Source organism: Lissotriton vulgaris, chromosome 4_1, assembly GCF_964263255.1.
Source record: "Lissotriton vulgaris chromosome 4_1, aLisVul1.2, whole genome shotgun sequence".
NCBI classification, from domain to species: Eukaryota; Metazoa; Chordata; class Amphibia; order Caudata; family Salamandridae; genus Lissotriton; species Lissotriton vulgaris.
The window spans coordinates 321,996,726-322,018,213 of NC_141691.1; the positions used below are offsets into that span (position 1 = coordinate 321,996,726).

Here is a 21,488-nt window from a genome sequence, read left to right on the forward strand (position 1 = left end):
CTCCATAGTGCGGGATCGGAAAGGGCTTAGAGTTTGTGGAGCTTGTAATTGCTATTGGAGCAAATGCAAACCTTATTCATATGTGATTAAAACATGACATAATCTCCCCGTACCTAACAAAAATGAATGTGTGTAACGTAACTGGTGCTATGTAAAGCGCTCTGATACCCGGTTCGGTTCAAGTTTGTGCTATATAAAACTTTTTGCAATTAATTTCTGGTTAGCCAATAAAAGAAATCAAATCTTGTGCCATCTTAATGCATCTGGCTTTGCTTATTTTTATACATCACCTTTGATGTATACCTAACTGGATAGTGGGTAATCAATATTTGAGCTCAATTCTTATCTTTAAATTATGCATTCTGCAGTTAATTCAGAATGGTTAATTGTCCTACTTTGGTCTTAACTATTGCTCATTGTTGTGTTTTTGCTTGAATCTTGTGCATTTTTTTGGCTGAGAGAATATTTTAACTGATTAACGCATAGGTTCTAAAATGAACTCCGTTTCCTTTCCTTCCTCTACAAATCCTAATTTGAACGACTATAATTTCCTTCGGATTGGAATGTTTTAAAACTCCTTAGGTGCATCCCTCACCCATATCCTGCAACAAGGACCGAATGCTGACACTCTTCTGCCCTGAAGCGGCACCACAAAAGCGGGGGCCACCTCTTTCTTGGTAGTTCTTCAGTGGCTGCCCACTGACAAACGAGTGGCATTCAGTGACAGCTGCTCTGCTGGCAGAGACAATCCACGCCTGTTCTCTCTGGCAAGATGTTTGATCCTGGAGTCTCAGATGCTCCTTGAACAAACTACTTATTATGACCTATATTTGAGGTTTTTATACAAACTGGATGGGTAGTTCAACTAAAGGACATGCAACTAGACACCAATCCGAGATCATGAAAATCCTGTAGAATATCTCTCAGTAAAACGAAATGAATCCCCAATTTATATTTGAGTACTGATAATAATGTCTGTTCTGCATCCTTCTCATTCATTCATGGTAGCCATGCACTTTAGAAATGAACATCTTCCCTTCTGTGTAGCTCTTGACGGAATTTCAGAAAAAGTTATCACTTGATATTTTTAGAGTTCTGGTGGAATTACTCATTGCTGGCAAATCCTTAAATTCTGGCAATAAGTACCGCCACTTACAGGTACCAGCAACCTGGGGAGTTACGATGCACAACTTTCCAGTGGAACTATGTTACCCCATGACGTTACATGTCTTTACTGGCACACTGTTAAATACTCCAGTGGTAACTTACCTCATTGCTCTTACGGCTACAGGGATTTACTATAGTATTTACTTTGAAAAGCTAAATGAGGGCCCTAAAATAAATAAGTCATAGGAAGATTATTTGTTGGGAAGATAAGGACTAAGAAAGGTTTTCTTACTTAAGCAAATGTTTTAAGTGCTTTGAACTGCCAAACAATAGAAGAGACAAGGTAAAAGCAGTAATAAAGTCAAAAGAATCTTGGAAGAGACACAGGAGAAAAAATGTAATATGACAAGCAATACTATGCAAGGCATTCACAGTAAGAACTTTGCTATATAACAAAACATGAGCAGAGGAGATGGGTCTGGTAGCACTTACATTCCATGAATATCCAAGGACTCATTTGTACTAAACGCACCCGAAAGACTTGTCCTAAATTCGAGTTAGAAAATACTATAGAATTTGCAAAATATTAAATAGTACCCCTGAAAATCAAAGCATTTTAGCCAATGATACTTTTAGAACACTTGAGAAACCTTATCTTATTTAATCATGAGAGTCAATATAATGTGCTGATCAAAAGGATCACAAAGGAAGCATGCAGAAGGCAATATCTTTTTCGATAGAAAAGATATATATTGCTTTTGTACTCACTTCTTCCAGGTTTGCGAACTTCCTTCATCACCTTTATTTTAATGCTTGCATTAGTTCCATCATCAACGCTTGCAGTTACTTGCAATGAGTTTGGCACTGCTGTTCCTGAAGCAATCTGCCCCTCCATTTCATGGTAATCCACCAACACATTGCAGCTCTCCAAAGGACCTCCTTCAAGTCCATTGTTATTAAGGTTGCAGTCTAGACTATCTTCTCTTGAGCAGCTCAATTCACCTGGTAGAAAGTATGTGGCATTTGCCGCCACACTATCATCTGACTCGGGAACAGCAAACGTGTGGGTACCTTGTGGGCACAAAGCATCCATCTCTAGCTCCAGTGATGGGCCACCTTCATCCTCCTTTTCATCATCCCTTCTGGAATCTAAAATAAGAATATGTCACAAACAAACAATTTATGTTTATAGTTTTGAAATGTAATCAGGAGATTCAAGACGCATAAGCAGATAGTGGTAACATTCATTTTATTTCACATGTAAAGTGCCAACTACAATTTTAATGTTCTCTTGACGTCAGCAGCAAGTGTGAAAAAGCACAGAAAGTGCAGGCTTAGCAACTAGGGATGAGGAAAGTTGCAAATGTTCCTTTGCAAACGTTTAAAGAAAAACTGGCAAATTTCATTAGGGTCACAAAGATTTTCAACTCAGGAAATCCGTGGGAAAACAGTGATTTTTACGAAGACTTATTCCACACATACTAAACATTTGTTATAACATGGATCAGCACAGGCCATATTGCACAGAAAACAGCATTATTTTCCCACACAACGCTATTACAGTATAAAACAGTGTAAAAAGTTAAACAACCAAAAGAATAATTCTGCATTCGTCATATTTGGGAATTTTCTTCGTTTTCTTATAAGTGTTACCCACAACCTAGCTCTTGGATCCTTACTGCATCCCTAAATTTCATTTTTAGGTCTCGCCTGCGAGGGGGATTGTATCCAGTAAAGGGCTGGGAGCCCACCCGGTACTTACCATTTACTGGTTTTAATTATCATTCTTCTTAGCCTCCAGCTGACTTTCCAAGCAAGCAGTCCAGTTACATGCTTCAGGCCAGGCTGCCACTAAGCAAAATAAACATTTTGGACAAATCGTGGCAATTTAAAGTGCCTCAATTTTGTGCAGCACTGCAGTTACATTTTCCTGTGTCCAGGGACAAGCGAGGCGAACAAACGAGCCTAAACAAATGAAAAATCGAAGACAACAAGAGAAACAGCGATCGGAACGAAAGGGAAACAGAATGATCAGACTAAGGATGCAAAAAAAAAGCTCTTTAAAAACCGAAATAGCGGAAAACAGAACGGCGCACCAGAGGCACGGCAAGAAACCAAGATGGCGACAATCACTGCTTAAGACGAGACGAGAAAAGTAAGGAAGACCCGGTGAGGCTAATATAAGGACCAACTACCGGATACCGGAAACAGCATCAAAGTCAGTACATAGCACCCCCACCAACCCGAACAGCGCCTCACCCGCAAAAAGGAACGAGAAGGTGCCCAAAGTCCCCGAGCGAACTACGAAAGTGAAAGCTACACAGGGAACGGCCATCTTGTGAGGGGCAAAAGAAAAGAAAGTAAAGACCAAGCGTAGAGGGGAGAACACCACGGAGAGAAACGGAGTTAATGGAGAATACTGAACGGAACGAGGTAGCCAACACAAACGCTGCCAAACTGGCCAAACAGGGAAAAGCAAAGACGGTCAATAGCCCGAACCAACCAACAACGGCGGCCATTTTGGGGTGGGCAAAAACAATCGCGAAGAGAACGAAGTGCACTAGCGTGATCCAGCTGAAATCCACAAAGCATCAGTGACAAGAATCAGAAAGCGGTGCACTCGAGCTGGAAAAACCCACACAGGGAAACAAAGAAGCAGAAGCGGAAGCAAAAGCCGCAAGAGAACAAAAACGAAACTAAAACCGCAGCAATGAGCGCCGCCATACTGCAAGGGTCAGACAAGTAAAAGGGAACTGCAGACATACCCCAAAAAGTGCCAACCACCAGCGGCAGGAGGAACAAAAAGCGATACACCATAGCTAGCACTTCTAAAACTGGGAACATAGAGGCAGAAAGCGGGGACAGAAAGCTCAGACAAACACGAAGAAACAGCGCAAAGGAGCAAATAAACAAATCTAGAAGTGCAGCAGTGAGTGCCGCCATACTAAAAGACGGAGCTATCGCACGATCTTGAAATCAAAAGGCGAAGGAGGCTCAACCAGGAAAACACAATAAAACAGCACGGAAGGGACAAGAATCGAAAGAGAAAAAGAAAGCTCACAGATCACGAAAAGCGCAAACAGCTAGAGACATGATGTACAGCAAGAGCTAATGTAAAACACAGCCAACACGATCTCAATATGATCGCAAAAACAAGAGACGAAAAAGGGGCAAAAAAGAGACCGAAGAGACACAACAAAACAGCACAAAAAGGGCAGAAGAAAAGGAGAGGAAGAGGAAGGTGCACGCGAAGCGACAACACAGACAAAGCTGACAGGTCGAGGAATACCCATAATGGCAGGCAACCAACCGAGAAGAACAACAGACTGGAAAGCCATTCGGACTCTCCCATCAAACAAAAACGAGATATTAACAGCACACTAGACAGCATCCTTAAAAACTCACAGATGTACACAACCTAGCCAAATGCACCAAGCTTACAACGAATGCAATCCAACTCGAACTGGCAGCAGTAAGAGCGGATATCCACACAGCTAACAACAGAATTTCAGAGATGGAACAGCGAGTGAGTGACATTGAAGACAAGGCTCTACACACAACTAAATCCATAGAAACCCTAGAATGTGTGACATCTGCCCTCCAGAAACAAGCAGCAGAGTTTGAAGACCGAAGCAGAAGAGGAAACATATGAGTTTTGGGAATACCGGAGGGAGAAGAGGACAAGGCGGGCTCTTGCATAACACTGATGCAAGAAATCATACCGAAGCTCACGAAAATAAATTTTGAGGGTCTTTTCGAATTAGATAGAGCATACAGAGTGCCGGCCTTCAGAGCCTCAAACAGATTGGGCAAAAGACCGATCATCTGCAAGCCTTTAAGATCACATGATACTGATGCCATTTTCGGGGTCGCAAGGAAAAATCCAAATCTGCAATGGAATGGGCAGAAAGTATTCCTAACACAAGACTGCTCAAAGCCAACTGTAGACACAAGGAAGGGCTTCCTAGCACAAAGAGGCAAACTGAGACACAAAAAATCACGTTCTTCTTCGTGGGCCCCACCAAATTTAAGATCATTAACAATGGTAGGACGCACACATTCGAGGACCCACGAGATCTAGCAAGACATCTGCAAGGACCAACACTTCAGGGGATGGAGCCACAACACCAGGTACCAGTAAAAGACGTGCCTCGCATGAACAAGAGGCGGAATAATCCACAGGATTAAACACCAGACAGCATGAAAAACAGAAACAAACTGCAATCGAGACCTACCTCAAATGCCAGCTGTGGCGATACCAAGACTCACTACCTCATGAACGTCAACAAACCTACCTCATCCGCAACCACAAAAAGAAGACATATGATTAGCTATCAAGAGACGCGGACAAGAAACAAATATCCTTTAAATAACCAAGAACTGCACACTAGTGTTAAATGACTCTTAAGAGACACTCCCTGGGGAAGGGCGGGGCGGGAGGGATCTGGTCGTCGCACGCCTTCAGTACGAGTCTCCAGAGCCGGGAAAGGGGAGGGAGGGGGGAAAGTGAGGGGGGTGGTATGTCTATTGTTGTAGAGTATTTAGTCCAATATGTCCTGTACGTCAAGTATGTCAAGTATGTGGCGTTCGTCTTGTCCATATCTTCGTTAGCGGAGTTGCCAGCACTCTATAAGATCGTCCTCTGTGCAACTAATCCCTAATGACGTACTTAAGCCCCAAGCACTGCCAACAACGACACAAGCAGGTAGCAGTACATTACTAAGAGACCTCAAGATCATCTCGCTCAACGTCAAAGGTCTTAACCACCCAATCAAAAGAAAGAAAACCCTAGACTACTTAGCCAAAACAAAGGGAGACATTATCCTATTACAAGAAACAAAACTATCCATAGAAGAGGCAGACAAAATCAGAGCCAGGTGGATTGGCCAGGTTGCTTGCTCACCCGCGGTGGGAAAAAAAGAGGAGTCATAACCCTGATCAGTAGCAGATCTAACCTAACTATCGAGAGCGTGCAGCAATACAGGGACGGAAGACTACTGATTACGCAGCTGAAAAGAAGAGAGGAGACAATACTGGTAGCAAACATATATGCGCCCAACACAGACGACACTCCATTCCCGGGAGAGAGTAACCAAAGATCTAGAATCCAGCCCCTCACACAACATGATGGTAGTGGCGTGAGACTTCAACATGGCGTTAAACCAGACACTAGACAGACAGGCTAAATCTAAGACACGCACTCCACAATCTCACAAGACACTAATAAACCTATACAACAAACTGGACCTAGCTGACCCATGGCGTGTGCAACACCCCGATACCAGAGATTACACCTTCTACTCGCACCCACACAACTCCTACGGCAGAAAAGACTACATCCTCATATCAGGCACTCATATACACCTAGCCAAACACACAGACATTGCGGCCAGAACAATTACAGATCATGCATGCATCAGCCTACACCTGGTGGGGAGACATTATGACCAGTTAACTCGCAGATGGCGACTCAACCCTACAACCCTAGCCAAACAGGAAGACAGAGTCAAAGTCCAGAAGGCCATTGCAGAATACATCTCAGACGACGAAACCCCAGACACCCCCCCCCCCCCCCAGCACAGTGTGGGAGGCACTCAAAGCAACTATCAGAGGGGTACTAATAGAAATAAAGGCCAGAAGAGACAGGGAGACGAGAGCTCAGCTAGCGCAGCTAGAAAAAGACATAAAAAATCTAGAAACACAACACATTGGGGAAATCACAAATCAAAACACACTATTGGAACTCACAAAAAAGAAATACGAATTCAATAGACTACTTAGTGAACGCGCAGGGCTATGGATAAGAAAATACAAAGAGATCAACCTCTGCGAAGCGAACAAAGCAGTGAAATCACTAGCATCATACCTCAAACACAAACAAAGACAGCACAGCATCACATCAATCACAGACACCGCAAACAAAACACACATCCGACACAGAGAGATCGTACACGCCTTCAAGGAATTCTATAAGGAGCTCTACAACAAAGACGAGGGGCTAGACATAAAAGGAACGAAATCCTACCTAGAGAAGCTAAAATAACCAAAAATAACGGCAGAAGAGGCAAAAGCGCTAGCCCAAGACTTCAAAACCCAGGAGCTTAAGATAGCCATTAAATCTCTAAAAGATAACAAGGCCCCAGGGCCAGACGGTTACACAGCGCCATTCAACAAATCTTTCCAAGAACAAATTGTACCGACCCTAGCGAAAGCATTCAACCATTGCGGAGGTCTAGGTGAAGTAACCGCAACAATGTCACAAGCCAACATCATAGTCATTCCAAAGGAGGGTAAAGACACACAATGGCCAAAAAACTAGCGTCCAATATCACTCATCAACCTAGACTGCAAAATATATGCCAAAATATTAGCAACAAGGCTCAGCAGGGTGCTCCCACAACTAATAGGCAACACACTAGTAGGGTACAGGAAAGGCCGAATGTCTAGCGACAACACCAGACTCCTCTGCCAAATCATAGAACACTGCTCAAACTCACACTGCCCAGCAGTCACAATCACGCTAGACGCAGAAAAAGCCTTTGACAGGGTGTCCTGGCACTTCCCAGGAGAGTGCCTACAGGCATACAATCTAGGGGAGACGTTTGGCAAAAAGGTCCTGCTTAAGACGAGACGATAAAAGTAAGGAAGACCCGGTGAGGCTAATATAAAGACCCGCTACCTGATACCGGAAACAGCATCAAAGTCAGTACATAGCACCCCCACCAACCCGAACAGCGCCTCACCCGCAAAAAAGAACGAGAAGGTGCCCAAACTCCCCGAGCGAACTACGAAAGTGAAAGCTACACAGGGAACGGCCATCTTGTGAGGGGCAAAAGAAAAGAAAGGAAAGACCAAGCGTAGAGGGGAGAACACCGCGGAGAGAAGCATAGATCGCCATTAATGGCACCACCTCAGCCCCACTCGATCTCCAAAGCGGGACCAGACAAGGATGCCCGTTATCACCACTGCTGTTACTACTTGCCCTTGAACCACTGATCAAAGACATCCTCACCAACAAGAAATAGCAGGCATCTCCATCAACAAAACCACGGCCAAGCTAGTGGCCTACGCTGACGACCTGTTGATCATTACAGAAGATCTAACAGAATCCATACCAGCTCTCATGAATACCATTGAGACATTTGCCTCCCACTCCGGGTACAAACTAAATAGAGACAAATCAGAGTGCATGCCCATGAACGTACACACAACCAGAGAAGTACTAGAAGACTCGGGCTGGCATGGCAAACGCAATCGATTAAATACCTAGGAATCAATTTCGGGCGGAACTTAGGAATCACTCTTGAGCAAAACGAGGAGAGCACACTGAGAAAGATAAAAGGCCTGCTGGAGAACTGGTTGCCCAAATTTATCACCTGGTGGGGAAGAGTAGAGACAGTCAAAATGATGGTCACACCAATAGTTAACTACCTAGCCAGTATGCTCCCTCTAGCACTAACAGATGACTTCCATAAGAAAATAGACCAGGCACTGAACAAATTCATTTGGAGGGACAAAAAACCCAGACTAGCACTGCAAAAAATAAGATTGAGAAAAGAACTAGGAGGCCTCAACGTTGCAGACCTAAGGACATTTCAAACAGCCTGCATTGCCAGGCAGGGGCTGCACTGGTTAATACAAAACCAGAAATACACACCCACCTGGCTATCCCAAGAGAAAGCCATCCTTAACAACGCGGACCCCTAACTCTCCTAACAGCCAACAAACAGTCACTAAAAAGGAACCCAATTTTCAAAATAACAAAAATGGCCCTCCTGAAGGTAGATCAGAAACTAGAGGTAAGCCTCAAAAACTCGAAATGGGTAGCTCTATGGGCAAATCCGAAGATAAAATACAGAGATAAACCCCTAGACATAAGTACGTGGAAGACACTAGGCCTCTCACACCCGGCACACCTAGAGGAGAAAAGCAAACCGCTCACCTTCAACACCATAAAGGGTAGGTGTAACCTGCCAGAAGTGGAGCTATACAACTTCCTGGCCATCAAAACAGCGATCACAAAAGCAAACCTAAACAGCCTGACCCCCTCAATCTTCCAATTTATGGAAAATCTAAACAAGACAGGCCACCAGGTATCACAAGTGTATAAACTCCTCCGCCCAACCACCTCGAAACTCAACGAAAAAATAAACAGTACTGGGAAACCCAGATAGGCAGGAACTTATCAGAACTAGAAACAGCCACCATGTGGTCATCCCCTACGAAGAACATAATATGTCTGGCTACTGCACCAGGCACACAGGACCTCCGCAAGACTTGCGAAACTAGGCCTAAGAGAGAACAGCCAATGCTGGAACTGCAACAACACAACAGGGGACCTAGCGCATCTAATCTTCCAGTGCAGCAAGGTCAAAATGTTCTGGGATAAAGTGTTCGACTTCACAAACCAGACACTAAACTGCACCCTATAGAAAGAGCTCTGCACTCTAAAAACAGCACACCTGAATACCCACATCAACACACAACAAGACAGAAACCTTTTAGACTTCCTCCTAACGAGTGCCACAAAAATAGTACTAGCCAACTGGAAAGATACCTCCAAGGCCACATTCAAGGGGTGGCTAAACTGGGTAACATTCTTAAGGGGAGCAGATAGCACGGCTCTAAGATGCACACAGTGATAGAAACCCATCAGAGAGATGTGGTCATCACTAGATATCGCCCTAGACCCGCTAAAGCCACCATAAAAACCACATGTATCCGCACTGAGAACAAGGCACAGTACCATGCGCCGATCTCCAACAAGTCGACGACAACGATGTGTTATATGTTCTATGTTATATATTTAAGAACAAGCACAGAACCAAGATAATCGGGCCCATCGCAAATCAGGCACGGATACGTTTAGCCTAGAGGGTAATGTAACCAACAACCCAACAGCTACAAATAATATGTTAATGACATGTCCTATGTGCCAAAGAAAGACCAAGAGACTAACAGCCAAATATATTATATGTCTGTATATGTATGTTCCATGAAAATGAAAATACAATAAAAATATTTTTGAAAAAACAAAAATAATGTATAGGTCTGTTTAAAGTGCTTCAGTTTTGTGCAGCACAGCAATTACTCCATTTCGCCTTGAAACCTGTGCCTAAATCCTCATTCTCATGGATTCTACCAAAATTGCTTTCAGGTACTCAATATCCATATGCACTTAGGTGCAAGAGAAATAGCCTAATGGCCACAGCTACACTCCACTCCAATCTACCACACTCCACTCCGCTGCAATCTACCCCAATCTACCTCGCTCCAATCTAACCCACTCCACTCTGGTCTATCCCACTCCAATCCAATCTACCCCACTCCACTCCAACCTACACCAATACACTCCAATCTACTCCACTGCACTCCACTCCAACCTATCCCAATCTACCCCAGTCTACCCCAATTCACCCAAATCCACCACACTCTAAACTACCCCACCGCAATCTACCCCACTTGACTCCAATCTACCTCACTCCGATCTACCGCACTTCTCTCCACCCACCCAAGCTACCCAAATCTATCCCACTCCACTCTACCCCAATCTACATACTCCATTCTGCTTTACAAAACTCGAATGTACCCCCATCTATACCACTCTACTCCAGTCTATCCACTGCACTCCAATATACCCCACTCAGACCCAAACCAACTCAATACACCCCACTACAATCTACCTTACTCCAATTTATCCCACTCTAATCTACCCACTCCACTCCAATCTACCCCACTTCACTCAACCCTATTACACTCCAATCCTCTCAAATCTATGACACCCCAATCTACCCTACTCCACCCCAATCTACCCCATTCACCCCAATCTACCTCACTGTAACCCATGTACTCCACCCTACTCCAATCTACCCCATTCCAATCCAATCTACCCCTCTCCACTCCACCCCAAAAGATACCTATTCCAATCTACCCCACTACACAACACTCTACTCCAATCCACCCCAATCTACTCTACTCCATTCCAATTTACCCTAATCTACACACTCCAAACTATCCCACTCCAATGTATCCAATTCTGCCCCACTCCAATCTACTTACTTCCAATCTACCGCACTCTACTCCAATCTACTCCACTCTACCCCAATCTACACCACTCCAATATACCCCAATCCACTCTACCCCAATGTACCCCACTCCACTCTATCCAAATCTTCCCGCTCCAATCTACCTTGCAGCACTCCACTCTACCCCACTCCACTACACTACCATTGAGCCATGATGAACAGCAGTCACACTGATAAAACACATTCACAAAGCCAATAGCTCTTGTGTAGGCAATGCTTGTTATGGTTTTTGTTACCCTTACTTTCCATTCGGCCTGCTCCCTCCAGTCACTTTCTTTTTTTAACTCCTAGTTACTTTTTCCACCTAGTATTTTCATAAAGCTCTCCTCCAAGCCCTTCTAATCATACATGGTATCACCTGGAGGTGGGCTGTCTATTTATTGTTTTAGCCAGAACATTCCTACAGAGTAGGCAGGAGAGACAAACCATGGACTGTACCCTCCAACAATAAAATAATCTCTGGGCTAAAAACCTGCTGTGGCACCTGATGTGGTGGGTCTGCGGTGGGAGAGGCACCTGAAGCAGAAAATCCCTGGGGGGACACTACTGTGAAACCAGATCTTCTGCAGAGCTTGGTGGTGGAGCTGCAAACATGAGATTTCATGATAGAAGGTGGTGGTAAGTAACACTTGTTTTGCTTACTGGTAATTTTCAAAAGGCTGAGCCTACTCTCCCTCAGCCCACTCCTAATAAAAAGTAACCAAATCCAGGATACAGTCCCTTTAAGTACTAACCTTTTTGTTTTCTTTAATACTCTCTTCCGGGAGGATGAACGCAGAGGAAGCATCATGTAAACGACAAGTAAAGTTCCATCAATGTCTAAAACTCCCAAAGGGAGCACGGGAATACGACCGAGATGAGGAAGAAAGGCGCATAAGTATAATAAAGATTACTGGTAAGTAATACAAGCATTACCCAGACACAGTTGTGTTGCACAAAAGAGCTTAGAGAAGCCCAAGTCAAGGACTAATAGATATTAAGAATGGAAATTCCACAAGTCAAAGACAATAAAGCAGCCACGCATCACATGAAAGTCCCAAAAACAGGAGCTGGAAGCATAACTCCACCAATATCATATGCCATAGAGACAGCAGTGCGTCGTGGCAAATTTCTTGTCTCGGCAACTAGCAACAAAGTAACATAGTATTAGCCAATGAAGAAGGACAGAGAAACTGAATAACCACCTCCTGATGAAGGTGGTAGCCAGAGAAAACTTTAAGCAAAAAGTCAGGAGAGACATAAAACCAAACCTGTTTTGATTTTTGTAATGGCTTTGGTACATTGCAACTTGTTTTTTTACAAATGCAAAGCCCGTGACTTTGCAACCACAAAAAGCATTTAATAAAGCTGCCCCATGGTTTTAATGTTGAAGTTGAAAAAGGTAAGAAGACAAAGGTAGATGGAAGGTCCGTAAGAAAAAGAGTTAAGAAGAGGAACGAGGGTATAGAAAGGGTTGAAAAGGTTTTTTTTCCACAACTGATACACTATCAACCCTTTTTTTGTGAAACTTATTCTAGGTAAGACTTGTAGCTGAAACATCAGAATTCATTGTCCATAGTGTTCATTAACTCTTTTGGTTCTTCCATTACAACTGGAAGTAATATACTTGCTGATACATTTTTTTAATTTAATGGTACTTTGACAACATTTATTTTGTATTTTCCTCCAATCGTGGCCCTCAGCAGGAGCATGTTGGTATGATGACAAGTAAGCCGGTCCGGGGTCACCTTCCAGCCTCCAGCAAGGGGCCTGGTTACTCGAGGCCTTGTAGGATGCCAAGAGGACGAGATCCAGGCCTGTTGGGTTTGGCCAACGAGCAAGACCTTTTCAGCTGCAGGAAGGCCATGCTGAATCCCCTACTCAAAGTAAAGTCTGCCACTGATGCCAATCCCCAAGTGTAGTTGGTGTACAGACTAGGCAGGCGTTTACTGGCAGCTCCTGTACATCAAACACAGCCTCTTGAAAGCCTGGTGGTCAACTCCCTGTCCACCAGGAGAACCTTATCAGTGGGATGGAGGAGTAAACAGAAAATGCCTTCTGCTTGGGGAGTAGAAGAATTTTTAATTTATCACGTTTTTTGCAGTAACCTTTTTGGATAGTCTTCATTACATTTTTGACTCCACTTTAATATATACTCAATATTATATTACACTCATAAATTTTAGGTTGGGAAAAGAAACATCTTTTATTTCTGTTTCCCAAAAATATGAATTTTCTTTGCTTTTTGTACCAAGCAATAACTTATTTTTTCAAAAAATTATTCATTTAAGAGGATAAATAATTACTGGTGCGTTTTCCATTTGCATTACTTAGCTGAGGTCAAGAACACGTACCTCAACGCGAAATTCTCCAACAATAATTGTAACAATTATGCACATTCAGAATCATAGAAAACGCAATGAGAAATCTGGTTATGTAATACAGACAATATTTTCTTACACAGGTAAAAGATGTGTTATCACTAAATACAAAACTAAAGTAAATCTCAGAAGCTGAACTCTGAAAAAACATTCAACCTTGTTCCTGAGATCTTATTACGTCACGATTATAAATTCTCTCAGACCCATACCATTCATAGTTCTGCTAGATAGATCTATGTTAGTCTTACCCTGTATCTAGCCACATCCTTATAAGCAAACATACTTTTTTCTGTATATAAGAAAATAATATGCTAATGGATTTTATTGTCATAAGAGGATCTGCCTGTATAAGTCCAAATTCTTTTTATTTCCATCTCAACACTATATGCACAAGTTAATTACCTGCAGTAACGTTATATCTGTAAGAAACATTAGTAGTGATAGATTCTTTACCTTAGAATTACCCCGATCCGTCAGACTGGATGCGGAAAGTTTTCATCAGCAGTACCCCTGCGCATCGGTAGGCGTCATTGTGCGACTCCGCTTGCGTCATTGGTATCGTTGGTGCCGAGATGACGTCGCTGAAGCTACTTAAACGCGCCCATGTGCGCGGATGTCAGTTCTGTACACGACTCTCCACGCCAGGCACACAGAGCCATGCAAGAAACTGACCACTGGTGCCATGAAACTAGGGCCCTGAAAGAGATGACCGTAACCCTAGAAATCGGTTCGCAGAACGAGGAGGATGGGTGGGGCGGTAAGGAATCTACCACTACTAATCTTTCTTACAGATATTACGTTACCGAAGGTAAGTAACTTGTGCATTTGAAAGAAACAAGTAGTGATAGATTCTTTACCTTAGAATAGATACCCCAGCAATACCAACCCCGCTGGTGGGTCTAAGAACCAAGATCACACCAGAAAGTCCTGGAGAACAGAGTGGCCAAAGAAGCCGTCTCTCCGGACTTAGCTGTCCAGGCGGTAATGCTTGGTAAACGTGTGCAGCAAGGCCTACGTAGATGCCTGACAGATGTCCTGCAAGGGAACTCCACATCCCAACGCAGTAATGGCTGTCATCTCCCTGGTAGAATGGGCGTGCAGCCCCACCGGAGGCTCCTTTTCAGGCAAAGAATAACAAGCCTTTATGGACAGAACGACCCACGAGAGATAATCTGCTCGTGCACGGCCCGACCTTCCTTCGCACCCACATAGCCAATAAAGAGCTGGTCATCCACCCAGAACTGTTGTGTGCGGTTCAAATAGAATGAGAGGGCACGTTTTGGGTTCAGATGGTGGAGCCTCTCTTCCTCTTTCAATGGATGCGGAGGTGGAAAGAATTTGGGCAAAGTGATGGTCTGCCCGATGTGAAAGGCAGTGATAACCTTTGGCAGAAAAGGTGAGTCCTTAGAACAACTTTGTCTGGATGGACTGAGAGAAATGGAGTTTTAGAAGAAAGAGCCTGGAGCTCACTCACTCTTCTGGCAGAGGTGATGGCAACCAGGAAAGCAGTCTTTAAAGTGAGAAGACGAAGAGGACAGTTGTGAAGTGGCACAATGGGAGCACACATCAGGTAGGTCAGAACCAGGTTCAAGTCCCACTGAGGCATTATGAAAGGAACAGGAGGGAAAAGATGAGTAATGCCTTTTAAAAATCTATTTACAACACGGGACTTGAAAAGGGAAGGCTGATCTGGAAGCCGTAAAAAGTGTGAAATGGCCGAGAGGTAGCCCTTGACAGTGCCCAGAGCAGAGCCCTGCTGGGCGAAAGAAAGGAGAAATAGAAGGATCTCTGAAAGAGGGCAGAAAGGTGATCCACAGCCTTTGCTGTGCACCATGCCACAAATGTATTCCACCTGCAGGCGCATACCGTTTCAGTGGAGGGACACCTGGCTGCCAAGATAACATCACAAACTTCGGGAGGCAGGTCAAAAGACGTCAACAGCCGCTGCTCAATCTCAACGCAAGGAGGTGGAGGCTGGACAGGTTTGGGTGGAGGACCCTCCCCTGCTGCTGCGACAGAAGATCCTCCTGAAGAGGAAATTGGAGCGGGGGATCAACCGCCATGTTGAGTAGCTCGGGATACCATATTTTTCGAGCCCAGTCCGGAGCCACAAGAATGACTTGGGCCCGGTCGCGCTTGATCTTCTTCAGCACTCTGGGTAGAAGTGGTATAGGCGGAAACGCGTATAGTAAACGGCAATTCCACTCGCGACGGAAAGCATTGCCTAGCGAGTGCCGTTTTGTAATTTCCAGAGCTGATGACATTGGCAATTCTCTTTGGTGGCAAATAGATCTAACCAAGCCTCTCCCCAATGCTGAAAGAGACCTTGCACCACGTCCGAGTTCAGATGCCATTTGTGATCCATCATGCACCGTCGGCTGAGTTTGTCCGCCCTGGCGTTCAGCGAACCTGCCAGGTGTTGAACCACCAGGGAAATGCTCTGATGTTCCAGCCATGTCAAGAGGCGCAGAGCCTTCTGACATAGTGTCCACGGCCCCACCCGCCATGTTTGTTGCAGTACCACATGGCGGTGATGTTTTCTGTGAACACCTGCAACTCTCCCCATGACAGAGGGAAGGATACCTTCGGTGCAAGTCGGATCGCCCGGAGCTCCAGAAGATTGATATGGAGCCGGGACTCCGCCAGAGGCCTCTGATCTCCACCTCTCCCATGTGGCCACCCCATCCCAGAAGCGACGTGTCTGTCACTGCGGTATGTTCCGGTTGGGGAAGGGAGAGGGATCTGCCATTGATCCAATCGCGATTCATGAGCCACCACTGCAATTGTCGTGCAGTGCCCTCTGAGATCTGTCTGTGATCGGACAGGTTGTCCTGATGCTGTGCCCACTGGCAACTTCAGGTCCCACTGCAGAGTCCGCATATGCCATCAGGCATGATACACTAGCAGGATGGAGGAGGCCATTAGACCCAGGAGCCAGAGGGTCACCCTGACTGAAACCCGGGATAGAGGCTGAATGATCGGAATCATAGCCTGAATATCACGGACTCGCTGCTCGAAAGGATAAACCCGAAACTGTGCCGAGTCCAGAACCGCTCCGATTATAAGGAGCTTCTGAGAAGGAATCAGGTGCGACTTTGGCACGCTGATGGAGAACCCCAGCAAATGCAGGAGGTCGGCCGTAGTCTGGAGGTGGGATACGACTGCCTGGGGGGAGCCCGCCTTCAACAACCAGTCATCGAGATAGGGGAAGACTCGAACCCCTGATCTGCACAGATGAGCTGCTACCACCGCCATCACTTTTGTGAACACCCAAGGGGCGCTGGTAAGGACGAAGGGAAGCACAGTAAACTGAAAATGCTTGTGACCTACCATGAACCGCAGGTAACGCCGGTGGCCCGGCATGATGAGGATGTGGAAATATGCGTCCTGCAAGTCCAACACTACTATCCAGTCTACAGGGTCGAGAGCAGACAAGACCTGAACTAGCGTCAACATCTTGAACTTCTCCTTCCTGAGGAAGCCGTTGACGTCCCTGAGGTCTAAGATAGGACGCAGGCCCTTGTCCTTCTTGGGAATCAGAGAGTAGTGGGAATAGCAACCACAACCTACTTCTGGCCCAGAAACGTGCTCAATAGCCCCCTTGGCCAAGAGGGCCGTAACTTCCTGCTGAAGAAGCACCAGATGGTCCCCCAACATGCGGTAGTACTGAGGTGGCATAGATGGAGGGGTAGTCTCGAAGGGGAGGGAGTAGCTCCTTCGGACTATTTGCAGCACTCACCTGTCTGAGGTGATGTTGCGCCAGTGTGGGAGATGATGGTGTAATCTGCCGCAAACTGGTGTTTGATGGGCCTGAAGTGTCGGACTAGTAAGGCTTTGAAGTGGATGCTGCGGTGGTGGAGGTGGACTGACCCGCCCGCTGGCCCCCAGAACAGCCTCGGAGGTTCCCCACATCTGTGGCCGCGCTAAGGCAGTTGCTGCGCAGACTTCTGGCTTTGGAATGAACGTGTCGGGCACCCCTTCCGTGGCCACGAAAGGAGCAAAAAGCAGAAGGAGGAGGAGGCTGAGTGGCCGACAGGCCCAAGGAATTGGCCGTAGTCCGTGAGTTCTCAAAGCGCTCCACCACACTATCCGTTTTATTTCCAAAAAGGTGAATGCCATCAAAGTGTTATGAACACCCCCGAGAAGCCAGTGGTCCTTAGCCAGGCGTGACGCCAAAGAACCACCATCATGGAAATCGTCCTGCCTAGCGAGTCGGCGGTATCAAGCCCACAACGAATGGTGAACTTAGCTGCATCCCTTCAAGCTGCAATAGCTTGGGAGAGTACTGTCTGGGCCTCCTCCGGACAGTTGGGCAGCACCTGCACAACCGTGTCACACACAGAGTGGGAGTAACGGTCCAAGAGGCATGCAGTGTTCACCGAACGCAGCCCTAAGCTGCCAAGCTGCTCCAGCTTCTTCGATTCCCTATATGGGGGCGCAGAATGGAATGCGCTCTGGGATGCAGAGGCTTGGACAACCAAGCTCTCAGGGGTGGGGTGTTGGGAGAGAAAGAGGGTGTTGCCCAGAGTCGGGTGATGGCGTTGGGCCATGTTCCTGTCCAAAGGAGCCCCTGTGTTGGGCCTGGACCAAGTGCCCAAAAGAACGTCAGACAGTGCATCATTAAAAGGCAGCAAGGGATCCGAAGAGGTTGCCGTCGGCTGAAGCACCTCTGTCAGGAGGTTAGTCCTGATGGCCACTGTAGGGAGTTTGAGATGGAGAGCCTCGACCGCCCTACGCAACACCACTGCGTAACTTGCTCCCCCCAAATCCTTTGCCCAGTCCAGGTCATAACCACACTCTTGTGTGAGAGAGTCCTCAGATGCCTCCCAGTCCTCCCTTTCCTCCGAAGTCTATGAAACAGGCTGAAAATAAGGAGGACGGACGTAGGGGTAGAAAAGCCCCATCAGAATCTGTGTCCGGCGCCGCGTCCCGCTCAGGGCTGATACCGGGCACGAGAGCGGCAGTAGTACCCGACGACGTCAGAGGTGGGGTCAACACCAGTGGAGGTGTTATCAGGTTAAGCGGTGTCGCCCGGGATCCAAGCCCGGATCCAGGGGAGGTCCTGTGGCGCCGGTGCCAAAGCCACGGGCATCCAAAGGGCAGGACCCCCATTTGGGCCCACGCAGCCCAAAGGCGCACCGGTGGGGCCAGACGGCCCAAAGAGTCAGGCCATGGCAGCAAAAAACTCTTGCACCTGTGCAGGTGTCGCTGTTGGACCTGGAAAGGGTGGGTAGGCCAGCGGCGGCGTCGCAGGCTCTGCTGTAGCCGCGGTGGTGGCATCACCTGCAACCTCAGCCATGTTGTGCGACGGGCGAGGGGAAGTCGAAGAGCGATGGCGCTTCTTCGACTTCCTCTTGGAATGCTTTGACTCACCTGACCCCGAGTGCGAAGACTTGGATCCAGAGGAACGATGGTGACGGCTCCGCGACCGGTCCCTCAACCTCCCATGAGACCGGGTCCCTGAGCGGCGCGGAGCCGACTGCCGGACTTCCAGCAACTTTCGGGATCGCTCTCGCAAAGTCTTCGGCGCCATTGCCCGGCAGTTGAGGCACAACTTGGAGTCGTGCTCCAGGCAGTAAAGACACACACTGTGCGGGTCCGTCACTGCCATCATGCAGTGACAGTCCTCGCAGTTCCCGGCATCCGTATGACACCAGGAGTTGATGGACTCAGAAGAAATTAGGATAAAAAGGCCTCGAAAAAACTCAGTCAAAAAATGACTGGTGGTACTTGCTCTTCTCAGATCCGCGCTTGCTGGCGCAGAAAAAGAAAGAACTGACGTCAGCGCGAATGGGCACGTCTAAGTAGCTCCAGCGATGTCATCCCGGCGCCAACCACGCACGCGGAGCTGCATGATGACGCCTACCGACGCGCAAGGGTACTGCTGACGAAAACTTTCCGGATCCAATCTGATGCCTGGGGGTAATTCTAAGGTAAGGGATCTATCACTACGTGTTTCTTTCAGATTTTAAATGTTACAAATTAGTATGCTACCTGTGGAATTTTTTGAATTGCTATAGTAGATACCAAAAAGTAAAACAGGTATGTCCAGCTGAGCCTGGGAAGAATCCAAGATATATTTCCTTTTAAAAACAGTAAATGTCCCACCTACAATGAGATCAGTTAATGATAAAATTAAATTCAACTACACATCACGGTTTACCTTACCTATCTCCAGAGCTGAGTTCAGATACACAGTAAATACACCAGAGAGGTTCACTGCATTTCTTACACATTTCTTAATAATGTCACTTATATCCAAATGAATCACGACAGGGGTCATCACATTTTACTAAAGTATCTCAGTTTATTATTTTTAATTATCACTTAATGAGAATAACTAAATAAATAATGACAAATACTTAAAAATGAGACAGGCTACATATTCAGAAAAACAAAATACACAATATACATGTACATTATAAAAACAAAATATTAAAAATCATTGTCGGCTCATTAAGGTATTGCATAGAGGGAAATATGCATTAGATCATATTATAATTATAGGCCAATCAGTTACTGAAAGAGTCAACATTTCGGTCCTGTTAGTGAATTAAAAGGACCATCATCAGGATGTGCGTGTTGGTCCAGAAGCAGTTCTTGTATAACTGCTGAAAATAGATGTTTGACAATATTATATACCCCTAGCATCAATTTTCATTATAACATATATAGACATATATTTCCTATTTTAATCATATAGTGGAAATCTTAAATACAATTGTAATGCCTAAAATTCTTTATATTAGTATCAAAGACAACGTTTGTCATACAAGTATAGTGGTCACATAATTTACTAACCACCATATTCATAATACATCAACACCATGCATGAATTATTTCATTTATTTTGACAACCGAGATATCTGTTGCCGTAAAGCACCGGGATGAAATAGGAAGGGTTTCCCACTGTTATAAAACCTAGACATCGAAGTGTGCAAATGTTTGTTTGGTATGCTCAGGGGTGGTTGCTAATCCCAGCTACGGTCAGTTTTAAAAACTACTGTAAGGACACCCTCCATGAGACAGATGGCTGAAACAGAAGAAGAGAAAGAAGCCGGTCTGCTTTTTGCTGGAAGAATTCACATCTGCCTAATACTGGACTGTGGAAAAAAATAGTCTCTTTATATTGAAAGAGGCTCCAGGTGCTAATCAAGATATCTTTTTGCTATCCCTCAAGGACAAAGATCCAGGGAGCTTGTTTGGCTGTTGGAACTTATCTTCTGAAGTAGGATGGTGCAGAAGGCCCCGGAGACAGAAGCGGTGTCCACTTGAAAGAGAACAGTAGACAATAGTAACTGAACAATTTCTCCAACCAGCCCACGGGAAACATCTACAATGTGTCTGGGAAGACCAGAATGAGTATTGAGAGGGTTTGAGCTGCTGAAAAGAAACCTGCAAACCTGTGCCAGCTGTACACATTGTTGTGGGCTTGACTAAAAGTTGTGAGTGAGAAGTCTTGCACAACTTGAATCCCTGGCCTGATGTCTCACACTAAAGAAAATAGGAGATTAGGAGTCTACATTGTGCCCATTTTCTAATTGCATCAGTTGGCTACTCGATGGTGGTGGTATTTTATTTCCTTTTTCCTAATAAAACCGTGACAGTACCACAACTGACTCCTTTTAAGGAATAATGCCTGTAGAATCCCCTGAGCATAAACACAAAGATCAACTGTGACATCCATGTGGCAGGTTATAGTTGCAAATTTAGGGATTCCAAGGGCATGGATCGGTGCCCTGACAACTGAAAATCATCATCTCCTTAGCTGACTAAAGTTGCAGTAGATTTTGAAGCGAAACGTATTTGCTCATTGGTTGTGCTTCTTGTGCCATCCATTACTGCAACTGAAGACAGTCCATTGACCATCAGAAGTAAGGTGTCAGCCCTCCTCCCCAAGACATGCATCGCTGTTGAAGATGGGGGATTGCAGCAT

General features: G+C 45.6%; 1 protein-coding gene across 2 annotated transcripts in view; it reads right to left on the bottom strand.

The window, feature by feature from the left end:
• The window catches only part of LOC147718704 (integrator complex subunit 6-like), a 340,537-nt gene that overhangs the window by 38,613 nt on the left and 280,436 nt on the right, over positions 1 to 21,488 (bottom strand). For both annotated transcript variants that reach the window (XM_086918674.1, XM_086918675.1), the window contains exon 16: positions 1,876 to 2,256. In XM_086918674.1, the coding sequence (XP_086774800.1) occupies positions 1,876 to 2,256 (381 nt within the window). The remainder of the gene's footprint in view (positions 1 to 1,875; positions 2,257 to 21,488) is intronic.